Below are 12,500 nucleotides of genomic sequence, written 5' to 3' on the forward strand. Positions count from 1 at the left end.
GAAAGGAAAGGAAAGGAAAGGAAAGGAAAGGAAAGGAAAGGAAAGGAAAGGAAAAGAAAGGAAGGGAAAGGAAAGGAAAGGAAAGGAAAGGAAAGGGAAGGGAAGGGAAGGAAAGGAAAGGAAAGGAAAGGAAAGGAAAGGAAAGGAAAGGAAAGGAAAGGAAAGGAAAGGAAGTAGATAATGAAGGAAAGGAAAAGAAGTAAATAGATGGGGAAGGAAAGGAAAGGAAAGGAAAGGAAAGGAAAGGAAAGGAAAGGAAAGGAAAGGAAAGGAAAGGAAAGGAAAGGAAAGGAAAGGAAAGAAAGGAAGGAGGAAGGGATGGGATGGAGAAGAGGAAAGGAGAGGAGGGGAAAGGGAAGGAAAGGAAAAGAAGGGAAGGGAAGGGAAGGAAAAGAAAGAAAAAGAAGGGAAGAGAAGGTGATGTGAGGAATCCCTTCAAGGCAATTAACACTTTTCCAAACAGCCCAGCACTTTCAGAAACGCGTCTGCCTCAAAGCGAGTCCAGGCAAGAAGAGAGAAAAAGAGAAACAGGCTTCCCTTTTCTGCAGACACATCCCTCAATACAGGGCCATTTTTCCTCCAAGCAGGGGCATCCATCAGATTGGGAGGGTGTGTGTGTGTGTGTGTGTGTGTGTGTGTGTGTATGAAATAAAATCAAGATGGCAGCCATGTCTGTGTAACTGAAGCCCATCCCCCCCCCCGCATCTTGATTATTTTTTTTGACACCCTCCAGTATTTCTCCCTCCTTAATATTTAATATTTATTAAATTTTTATACCGCTGTTCTCCCGAAGGACTCAGGGCGGTGTACAGGGCAATAAATATCAAAATGTAAATACAAAAGTTAAAAAAGAGTTAAAAAGAATTAAATAATTATGCCCAATATAATACAATACTAAAAGTGTGTTAAAACTAAATCCAACCCCAAACCCATCAGACCAGGCCAGATTGTTCAAATAAATAAGTTTTTAGATCATGTCGGAAGGAGCGAAGGTCGGGGGCCATCCGGAGCTCAACCGGCAGGCGGTTCCACAGGTCTGGCGCGCCCACAGAGAAGGCCCTCCCCCTGGGGGTCACCAGTCGACATTCTCTGACCGGTGGCACCCTGAGGAGGCCCTCTCTGTGGGAACGCACAGGGCGGAGGGAAGTTGACGCCGGCCGCAGGTGTTGCCGTAGGTAATCCGGACCCATGCCATGTAGGGCTTTGTAGGTCATTACCAGCACCTTGAAACTCACCTGGAGGGCAACCGGCAGCCAATGCAGCTCGCGGAGCAGAGGTGTAACATGGGAGTATCGGGAGACCCCCACCACCACTCGCGCGGCTGCATTCTGCACCAGTTGAAGCCTCCGGGTGGTCCTCAAGGGCAGCCCCATGTAGAGAGCGTTGCAGTAGTCTAAATGGGAGGTCACGAGCGCATGAGTGACTGTGCGTAGGGTATCTCAGTCCAGATAGGGTTGCAACTGGCGCACCAGGCAAACCTGGGCAAAAGCCCCCCTGGTCACGGCCCCTATGTGATCTTCAAAATTGAGCCGTGAATCCAGGAGGACGCCCAAGTTGCGAGCCCTATCAATGGGGGGTAACACCTCACCCCCCATCGTTAAAGATGGAATAGTCTGGTTGACCCGAGATGCCGGTATGCACAGCCACTCAGTCTTGGCAGGATTGAGTCGAAGCCTGTTCCTCCCCATCCAGACCTGGACCGCCTCCAGGCACCGGGACATCACGTCGAGGGCATCACTGGGGTTGAAATAAAAAGCTGGGTATCATCAGCGTATTGATGATACCCAACTCCAAAACCACGAATGATCTCACCCAGCGGTTTCATGTAGATGTTGAACAGGAGAGGCAAGAGGACCGATCCCTGAGGAACTCCACAAACAAGGGGCCTCAAGGTCGACCTCTGCCCTCCTGCCAACACCGACTGCGAACGTCCCTGGAGATAGGAGGAGAACCACTGTAAAACGGTGCCTCCCACTCCCAACCCCCTGAGGCGCCGCAGCAGGATACCATGGTCGATGGTATCGAAAGCCGCTGAGAGGTCTAATAGGACTAGGACAGAGGAACAACCCCTGTCCCGAGCCCACCAGAGATCATTCACCAGCGCGACCAATGCCGTCTCCGTGCTGTACCCGGGCCTGAAACCCGATTGGGACGGGTCTAGATAATCCGCTTCATCCAGGACCAGAGGGAGCTGATGCGCCACCACGCTCTCAACAACCTTCGCCAAAAAGCGAAGGTTGGAGACCGGACGAAAGTTATTTAATACAGCTGGGTCCAGGGCAGGCTTCTTGAGGAGGGGTCTCACCACCACCTCCTTCAAGGAGGACTAGTGACTGGTCGAAACAGGAAAACCTTAAATTTAAAGTGGATCGGCACGCCAGAACAGCGTCTGATTCACACGACCCGCTGAACCCATCTGTCCAGACTGACTTCTTGACCCATTTGGTGAGGCCCAAGCCACTGTGTCAGTTTTTCTCAAGCTCAACAACTCTATGAGGCGAGGACTTCAACTCCCAGAATTCCCCAGGCCAGTAGTGCCTTTCGGGGGATCAGTCGTAACTTCGAACTAAGCAGCCAGTCCTAACTTGAGGACTAGGTGTACTGCTGCTGCTGCTGCTGCTGCTGCTGCTTTGACTTTAAAAGTAGATATCTCTCCGACAGATAGCCCTCGACTTAACAACAGCTCGTTTAGTGACCGTTCAAAGTTACAACGGCACTGAAAAATGTGACTTGCGGCCGTTTTTCACAGTCACAGCCTTTGCAGCTTCCCTCATGGTCACGTGATCAAATTTCAGGTGTGCTTGGAAACTGGTTCATACTGTTGTGATTCAGGGCCAGCCTGTGGGTCCGGCAGCCGGCTCGGATGTCTCGGATGACTCAGACGAGGGGGAGGAGGAGGGTGTTGAAGACGAACTTGCTGATGATGGCTTGGAGGCTTCGCAGAGCCCCCAGCCAGGGCCCTCTTCTCAGCTGCGCGAGCCCGACAGTGCGGATGATGATGACCCACAGCTGGCCCTGTTCAAGGACGCCCGACGCAGGAGGCAGTCAAGCAGGAACAAGCAGAGAAAGGCTGTGGGACTCCTCGGAAGGAGGCACAGGGAGGCCACGCCCTGAACTCTAATAAAGGGAGTGTTTGGGGAAGGGCTGGTTGCTGAAAGCAACCGCTCCGTTTGAGGATCACAGTTCCAGTGTTTTGTTTCTTGTTCTGTTGTTTGTGTAATAAATCTTGGCAGATGCCTTCCAGCTTCAGACGCTCTCCAGCCTCTGCCGTTTGTACAGGGGTTGCCTTTCTGCAAGGCCGGTAGCAGGCTGGTTCAGAACACATACTTAGGACCACCACTGGGCCCAAAATTTCCATTGCTAAACAAGACAGCCGTCAAGTGCATTTTTTGATCCATTTTACGACCTTTCCTGCCACCGTTAAGTGAATCCCTGCAGTGGCTCAGTTAGTAACACGGTCGTTAAGTGAATCTGCCTTCCCCCGTTGACGTTGCTTGTCAGGAGGTCGCAAAAGAGGATCACGGGTCTCCGGGGACACTTAGACCGTCGTAAGTCCGAGTCAGTTGCCACGTGTCCCCGAATTTTGATCATGTGACCACGGGGGAATGCTGCGTCGGTTGCAGGGGCGAGAACTGGTTGGGAGTCACATTTTTCAATGCCGTTGCATAACTTTGAACCGTCACTAAAGGAGTCGTCGTAACTCGAGGACTACCTGTCGCGTGCTACAATTCCCATCAATCTCAGACGCCACAGAAATGGGATGCAAGACATGGAGAAGCCTAATCTGGTCTTTTTTTTTTTTTACCATTTCATACCCAGGAATATTTTATTTATGGAATCCTTTATGAATCCCCTTGCAGTGCAACAGGGGCCTCCGTGGGGAGCCGACAAATTAAACCATGTTAAACAAGCTCATGAATAATATCATAAACATATTAGAATTACATAATTAATCAAAAAATAGTATCATATTTATGAGCCCTCCAATGGCACCTCTGCAGGGATATAATTTTTAAAAGGGCAGCAGGGAAAATTGAGGACATAAAAAGAAAGCATTTGGGGGTCTCTTTCAAAGAGGCTTTTTTCCCCCCCTTTGCGGGGCTAAAAATTAAGTTTTTTTTTTAACTGTCTCAAAACCCACTTCTGGGTACAGACACGCAGGAGCAGGTTAAATGCACACAAGCCACAAGCTATGTGAATTATGGGCAGTCCTCCACTTAATGTCCATTTGTTTAAGGACTGTTCAAAGTTACGGCGGCACCGAAAAAGCCACTTGCGCCTGGTCCTCGCACTTACGACCGTCAAAATTAGGGTGCCTGGCAACTGGCATGTATTTATGAGGGCTGCAGCATCCTCAGATCTGGTGGCCACGGAAAACATGACTGAAAACCGATCCTCACAGTTACGACCGTAGCAGCATGCCCGTGGTCGCATGATCGAAACTCTGCCTCGTATTTATGATGGTTGCAGCATCCTGGGGTCACGTGATTCCCCATTTGCAACTTTTTCAACTGGCTTCTGATTAGCTTATCAATTGGTGATAAAAATTGGTGATAAATAAGGTAACAAATCTGGGCAGACCCACTTAGCAACTTCCTTGCTTAGCAACGGGAATTGTGACCGATATTTCCTTGGCTAAGCACAGCCGTTGTTAAGTAAAGCATGCCTGATGTTAAGGCCTTTCCTGCCACAGTTGTTGAGCGAATAGTTGCAGTTACAAATTCCTGGTGATTGGCGTAAAGTCACCCAGTCAGCTTTCATGGTTAAGTTCTAGAACTCACCGTCTCCTGGTGATTGGCCCAAAGTCACCCAGTCAGCTATCATGGCTAAGGCGGGGCTAGTACTCATAATCTCCTGTTGATTGGCGCAAAGTCACCCAGCCGGCTATCATGGTTAAGGCAGTACTAGAACTCACTGTCTCCTGGTGATTGGACCAAAGTCACCCAGCGGGCTTTCATGGTTAAGACAGTACTAGAACTCACTATCTTCTGGTGATTGGCGCAAAGTCACCCAGCCCGCTTTCATGGTTAAGGCAGTACTAGAACTCACTGTCTCCTGGTGATTGGCGCAAAGTCACCCAGCCCGCTTTCATAGTTAAGGCAGTACTAGAACTCACTGTCTCCTGGTGATTGGCGCAAAGTCACCCAGCCCGCTTTCATGGTTAAGACAGTACTAGAACTCACTATCTTCTGGTGATTGGCGCAAACTCACCCAGCCCGTTTTCATGGTTAAGGCAGTACTAGAACTCACTGTCTCCTGGTGATTGGCGCAAAGTCACCCAGCCGGCTTTCCTGCCTAAGGTGGGACTAGAATTCACCATCTCTCAATTTCTAATTTGGCGCCTGAACCAATAGACAAAATATTACCACAGTTGCAACTGAAGCTCTACTCCATTTTGCTTTCTACCCTCTATCGCTACTGTTCCAGGTTTAATGAGGACTAGCCCCACAAACAAGCCAATCGACAGCTCTTCCGAAGCCTTGCTCCTTTCCCTCCACAGGCAGAGGCGAACCACTTGACAACGGAGTGTCAAAGCGCATGACGGATGTGGGGAGAAATGCCACAGATCAAAATGGCAGCGCGATCTCGTCAAAGCTCTTCAGGCAGATTGTTGTTGCTGTTCTTTTTTTTTTAAAAAAAAATGGTTTGTGTTGTCAGTAACATCCATCACATCTGCCTGAGACACCGACATCATTGATTTGATTTTTTTTTTATAGCGGTATCTTCTGGAGCCCCAATTTTCTGGAACTTCCTGCTTTTAAGATAAGCTAAGCTTTATTGTCACTTTTTCTTGTCAACACCGTGGCACACCTTAACAACTCGTTTTTGTGAGTTCTTTATCAAAACCGAGGCTCAGAGGTCAGGAAGATAAGACACTGGGGGGGAACAGGGAGAGAAAAATGCCAAACTTGCTTGTAAAATGCTTCCTTGGGGTTACAGATAATCCTAGACTTACAAGCGTTCATTTAGTGACCATTCAAACTTACGACAGCAGTTTTCACATTAACGACCGTCGCAGCATCCCCATTGCTCACGTGATCAAAATTAGGGTGCTTGGCAACTGACATGTACTTATGACTGTTGCAGCGTCCCGGGGGATCAGGTGATCCACTTTGGCGACCTTCTGTCGAGCAAAGTCCAGGGGGGAAGACAGATTCCCTTAACGACCGTGTTACTAACACAGCAACTGCAGTGATTCACTTAACAACGGTGGCAAGAAAGGTTGTAAAAAATGGAGCAAACCTCACTTAATAATTGTCTTGCTTAGCAATGAAGATTTTGGGTGCAATTGTGTCTGTATTTTTCTCCAGAGCGGAATATTATCCTGTTTTTTTTTTTAAAAAAAATTCCCACCAGGATGCCTTTGATTTGTTAAAGGAGCAACTGCTCTGAGCATAGGTAGTTCCCCAAGTTACGACTATAAATCAAGCTTGCCCATTATGGTCGTAAAATGAGTCGGTCATGTGACCAGCCTGATTTTACTTTACTTTTCTTTTTTTTTGTGGCTGTCTTTAAGCAAACATGGCAGTCGTAAGTGCACAGTTAGCTATGGCGTCATTTTGCCGACAAATGAACTGTCACTTTGGGGCAAAACCGTCGTAAAACAGAGCCATGTCACTGTGGGACGCTACAAATGGCTGTGTTGCCCGAAGTGTTTGTCACATCACTATAGAGAAGGAACTGGCCATTATAACTTTGGATCGGGGTCTTAAGTCCCCATATTAAGATTAAAAGGGAAGTTGTTGTTTTTTCTTTCTAGGTATGTTGTAATTTTGAAGATTCACTAAACGATCGGTCGTAAGTTGAGGACCACCTGTATTTCTTTCAAAGGACAAAACAGCAGAACCTGGGGGTAGTGGGAAGGGGCTGGGTGTATTAATTTGTGTTCATGTAGTGAAAAGGAGGGCAGGACGAACATCCCACAATTCAATGCACGATAACAATAACAATAAAAATAAGAAGAAGAAGAAGAAGAGGAGGAGGAGGAGGAGGAGGAGAGTTGGAAGGAACCCTGGAGGTCATCTAGTCCAACCCCCTGCTCAGGCAGGAAACCCTATACCACTTCAGACAAATGGTTGTCCAGTCTCTTCTTAAAAACTTCCTGTCTTGGAGCATTCACAACTTCTGGAGGCAGGCAGTTCCACTGGTTAATTGTTCCACTCTATCCCTCACTACATCACTATTCCAATTTTGGCACAGGAATTTCTCCCGTGGGACGTGGAAGATGCCAGCCCACCACCATGCCAGCCCCTTGCCACGAGAAAAACCGACTCACAAATACCTCAAGAACGGTCAATTCCCAAGCTCCCCGAAAACAGAGCAGAAAACCAGAAGCCTCTTTTTTATATATATTATTTCCCGTAGGGGACGAAACCGTCCCGGGACACCCACCGGGGGGGGAGGGGAGGGGGGAACGTGTCGCGAAACCGCATTTTACCTGATCTGACGGGACGGCTGCATCTTCCCCCGCCGTGGCAAGGAGCGCCTTGCTCCGGTGAAGATCGGAGGCGTCCACTTTGATGAGACGGTGCTTGGGCGAGCCATATTTCCCTTCCAGATTGCCGCTGCAGCCGCCCCCCCCTTTATTCGGCGAGCCCCCGGGATCTGGATCGGCTTTGCCTTCCCCGTCTTCGTAGGGATCCTCGAAGTCTAAACTCTTCTGGGCACGGTACGCCTTTAAGATGTCGCTCTCGGTGTAGTCTGGCTTGGGGGGCTGCGGGGGAGACCTCCTGCTCCCAAAACTGAGATAATCCTTAAACCATTTGGCCATGGGTCCCCTTTTAAGCCGGAGGTCGGTGGCGGCTGGGCCCCCAAATTGCCTGCGGCGGCGAACAAGCCAACTATGATCGGAAGGCAATCTTCAAATCCTCCCGGTGGGGATTGGGATCTGTAATCCGGATTAGCTGCTATCCATCACTGCTCCTGATGTGAAGGAGGAAAGGGAAGCGGAGCGGTTATCTCACCCGGTATACCGAGTAGGCAGTCCTCGACTTACCACCGTTCGTTTAGCGAACGTTCCAAGTCACGACGGCACCTGAAAAAGAGGGACTGACAGCTCTTTTTCACACTTACGACCGTTGCCGCATTCCCCCGTGGGTCACGTGATCAGAATTCAGAGGCTTGGCCACTGGCTCCTATTTATGACGGTTGCAGGGTGCCTGGGTCCACGTGATTCCCCCTTTTGCGACGAGCCAAGCTCAACGGGGGAGGCCCGATTCCACTTAACGACCGGGTTCCTCATTTAACAACCAAAGTGATTCACTTAACAAGTGTGGCAAGAAAGGTCGTAAAATGGGGCGACGCTCACTTAGCCGTCTCCCTCAGCCCTGGAAATTTGGGGCTCCTTTGCCGTCGTAAGTCGAGGACTATCTGTAATATTGCTGGAATTCTACAAATTTTTTTAATGTTTTTTTTTCTCCCCATCTCCAGTAACCTAAGCTTACATTTCATGGAATAAATTGCTCATAGTTTGGCAGGCAGGAATCTCACATCGCTGAAGCTAGAGAGCTGTGATTTTAAGCAAGCCTGACAAAGTGAATTTAGGCAAGCTATTAATTTTGCCTTTCTTTGCCTGATCCAAGTCTTCAATATAAAATAGCAACTTTTGGCCTACCTCCCCACACAGTCGTAGGAAATATTGCCATAAATTGCTGTGGCCCATTTAGGGGGTCTTTTTGCACTGAGGAAATATTTGCACAGATGGAAAATATATATCTAAGACTAATAAGCAAGACTGGATAAGGATGTGGAGGGTTGTTTTTTTTCCCCCCGCTTCAAACCTCTACAGAGCAATGCACGAAACCAGATTTTGCTTTAAACTAGCCAGACCTATCCAGTTTGGGCAATGCCAGTCTGGAAATATTGTGGGACAGTCCTTTTATATTTTATTTTATTTCTCAAATCCAGGCTACCTTATAAGAGAAACTCTGGAGACTGCACCAAAAAAAAAGGCATTTATTATTTCAATTCCAGAAAGCTACTTTGTCATGGTGTGAAGACAAATGTGTGGCCTACCTCACTGGGTTGTTGATATGCTTAATCAATAAACATTTTCCGTGGTATATCGTAAGAAAAGGACTAGGGGTGACAGGATAGCAGTCATCCAATATTTAGGGGGCTGGCACAGAGAAGAGGGGGGTCAACCTATCCTCCAAAGCGCCCGAAGGCAGGACAAGAAGCAACGGATGGAAACTGATCAAGGAGAGAAGCAACCTGGAATTAAGGAGAAACTTCCTGACAGTGAGGACAATTAACCAGTGGAACAGCTTGCCACCAGAAATGGTGAATGCTCCAACCCTGGAAGTTTTTAAGAGGAGACTGGACAGCCATTTGTCTGAAATGGTATAGGGTTTCCTGCCTGAGCAGGGGGTTGGACTAGATGACCTCCAAGGTCCCTTCCAACTTTACTATTATGATTATGATTAAATTTTCTGACAATGAGAACAATTAGCCAGTGGAACTACCTGCCTCCAGAAGTGGTGAATGCTCCAACCCTGGAAGTTTTTAAGAGGAGACTGGACAGCCACTTGTCTGAAATGGTATAAGGTTTCCTGCCTGAGCAGGGGGTTGGACTAGAAGACCTCCAAGGTCCCTTCAGATACTCTCTATTCTCTATTCTATTATTGTATTGATTCATCCAACAGAAATTATCTTTAGACTGGTCATTCTCTGGATGATTCAGAGTCTAACCACGGACAGTTACTGTTGATGTTATTATTATTGCTATTTTTATTAACACTAATAATAATAATTAAAAGCCTGCCTTGGCTTGTGTCATTCATAGTGGAAACAGCTTTGGCTCTTAGACTTTATTTTATCCTTATGAGAAAAACTTAAGCATTAAACAAATCCTTTATAACCCCATGGCCCTATCCTTAACAAAATATTAAATTGCATTTTGGTAGCCTGTGTTTTTGGCTACATGTCCCCCCACTTCCCAGCTCCCCTTTAAAGGGATTTGGTACAGTGGGGATATTTACTTTGAAGTTTTCCTCGGAAATCCATCTGGCTAAGCGAACGAAAGTTCAACCCACAAAGCTTAGGGGATTGCAGGGGGGGGGGGAAAGCAAAATCTTCAAAAGATGCTATTCTTACCCAAATGTCTACCTGATATGTTCACGCTCCTGCTGAACATGACATGGCTCACATCCCAGTTGTTGTTTTGTTTTTTTTAAAAAGTGTGAGTTGAAATTCAACATAAGGACGTAAAAAGACTGCCCAGACTTTTTCAGATTCGGATCGAAAGATAATTTTGTTCTTCCCTGCCAATCCAACCTACCTCACCTCAAAAAGACCTTCCTTTTTAAAAAAAATTAATCCCAATCTTGCCAAAGGTTTTGAGTCGTGAACTGGACAGGGAAAACACTTTTTTAAAAAGCCGTTTCAGAAACGGAAAGGGAAGGGAAGGGAAGGAAAAGAAGTAAATAGATGGAGAAGGGAAGGGAAGGAAAAGGAAAGGAAAGGAAAGGAAAGGAAAGGAAAGGAAAGGAAAGGAAAGGAAAGGAAGTAAATAGAGGAAGGGAAAGGGAAAGGGAAAGGAAAGGAAAGGAAGTAGATAATGAAGGAAAGGAAAAGAAGTAAATAGATAGTGAAGGAAAGGAAAGGAAAGGAAAGGAAAGGAAGTAAACAGATGGGGAAGGAAAAAAAGTAAATAGATGGAGAAGGGAAGGGAGGGGAGGGGAGGGGAAGGCAAGGGAAGGAAAGGAAAGGAAAGGAAAGGAAAGGAAAGGAAAGGAAAGGAAAGGAAAGGAAAGGAAAGGAAAGGAAGTAAACAGATGGGGAAGGAAAAAAAGTAAATAGATGGAGAAGGGAAGGGAGGGGAGGGAAGGGAAGGAAAAGGAAAATAAAGGAAAGGAAAGGAAAGGAAAGGAAAGGAAGTAAACAGATGGGGAAGGGAAGGGAAAGGGAGGAAAAGGGAAGGAAAGGAAAAGAAGTAAATAGATGAAGGAAAGGGAAGGGAAGGAAAGGGAAGGAAAGGAAGTAAATAGTGAAGGAAAGGAAAGGAAAAGAAGTAAGTAGATGGGGAAGGAAAGGAAAGGAAAGGAAAGGAAAAGGAAAAGGAAAAGGAAAAGGAAAAGGAAAAGGAAAAGGAAGTAAATAGATGGGGAAGGAAAGGAAAAGGAAAGGAAGTAAATAGATAGTGAAGGAAAGGAAAGGAAAGGAAAGGAAAGGAAAGGAAAGGAAAGGAGAGGAGAGGAGAGGAAAGGAAAGGAAGTAAATAGATAGTGAACGAAAGGAAAGGAAAAGAAGTAAATAGATGGGGAAGGAAAGGAAAGGAAAGGAAAGGAAAATTACGGCGGGAAGAGAAGGGAAGGCAGAAAAAAAAATCCACTTACCGGAGTCTCCTGCCCGGATCCGAAGGAAATTCAGCGGGAACCTGGGAGGATAAAATCGAGATTTCATCCAGAAAAACTCAGCGCCTCGCCCGCCGTCCGTCGCCTTCCCAGAAGCGGCGCTCCGCTCGTTTCCATCCGCTTCTTGCCAATCCTTCTCCGATGGCTGATTTTTTTTTAAAAAAAAATACATATACATATATACACACACACATACATATAACACACCCTTCCGCGGTGGTGATAAAGTTCAGCCTCGGCTCTTCTGCGGGGCTGTTTTCCAACGAAACGATCCGCTCAGGGGCTTCAAAGGACAAATCTCTTTTTTTCCCCTCCCTCCCTCCTTCCTCCCCCCTCCCCTTTGTTTGCAACTGATCGCTTTGCTACAGTTTCGGGCAAATTGTTGTTTTTTTTAAAAATAATAAATAAATAAATAAATAAATAAATCCACAAGATCGCGAAGGAGAACTCGTCTCCCTTCTCGATCCTTGAGGCTGATCGGAGGGGGGGGGGGCTTCAATTTCTTGAAAGGCAGAAACGAACGGATGCAAAAAGCCCGCTTTCTCCCCCCCACCCCACCCCACCTCAACGCCCCCCCCACCTCCACTCGCCAGTCTGTCACACACACACCCCTCGCATAAATCAAGCTCAAAAGCCCCCCCACCCACCCCCACCCACCCCTCCACCCCCATCCCCCCCCCAACCGACCTTGGCTGGCTTTCTTTGCAAAGAAGAAGATTCGGAAAACTGAAAGGGCAAAACTTTCACTGCCGGGGGGAGGGGGCGGAGGGAGGGAAAGTGGGGGGGGGAGGAAGGCGTCCCCATCTCTCCCCCTCCCTTCTTATTTCGCCCCTTCCCCTTCAAAAAACAAAAAAAACCCAACCCTTTTGAGGAAGGGTCCCTGCGGCTTCCCTTTGCCCCTTCCTCCCGGTTCAACCGTTGCGATTCAGCACGAATGTTTTGCAAAAGGGGGGGGCGCGTTTGCAGCCTGCCCTCTCCCCCCCCCCACACACACACACACCACCCCGCACCTTTCCCGGGGTTGCAAAAAAAGAGAAACGTCGCCGGGACCTTTCCTGGGAACAGCCTGGATGTGGGTGTGTGGTGGTGTGTGTGGGGGGTCGTGTTGGGGGGCGAGAGAGAGGGGGAAGAGAAGGGGGGGAAGAG

The 12,500-nt window shown here is 47.7% G+C and overlaps 1 protein-coding gene across 1 annotated transcript in view; it reads right to left on the reverse strand.

Moving 5' to 3' along the window:
- SHD (Src homology 2 domain containing transforming protein D) overlaps positions 1-7,771 on the reverse strand; it is a gene marked incomplete at both ends in the record, with an annotated part of 52,476 nt that extends 44,705 nt beyond the window's left edge. The window contains one exon of the mRNA XM_081314942.1: positions 7,439-7,771. Within this exon, the coding sequence (XP_081171068.1) occupies positions 7,439-7,771 (333 nt within the window). The remainder of the gene's footprint in view (positions 1-7,438) is intronic.
- Between the last annotated feature and the right edge of the window lie 4,729 nt (positions 7,772-12,500).

This window comes from Vipera berus (assembly GCF_964194415.1).
Source record: "Vipera berus genome assembly, chromosome: 1".
In the NCBI taxonomy this organism is placed as follows: Eukaryota; Metazoa; Chordata; class Lepidosauria; order Squamata; family Viperidae; genus Vipera; species Vipera berus.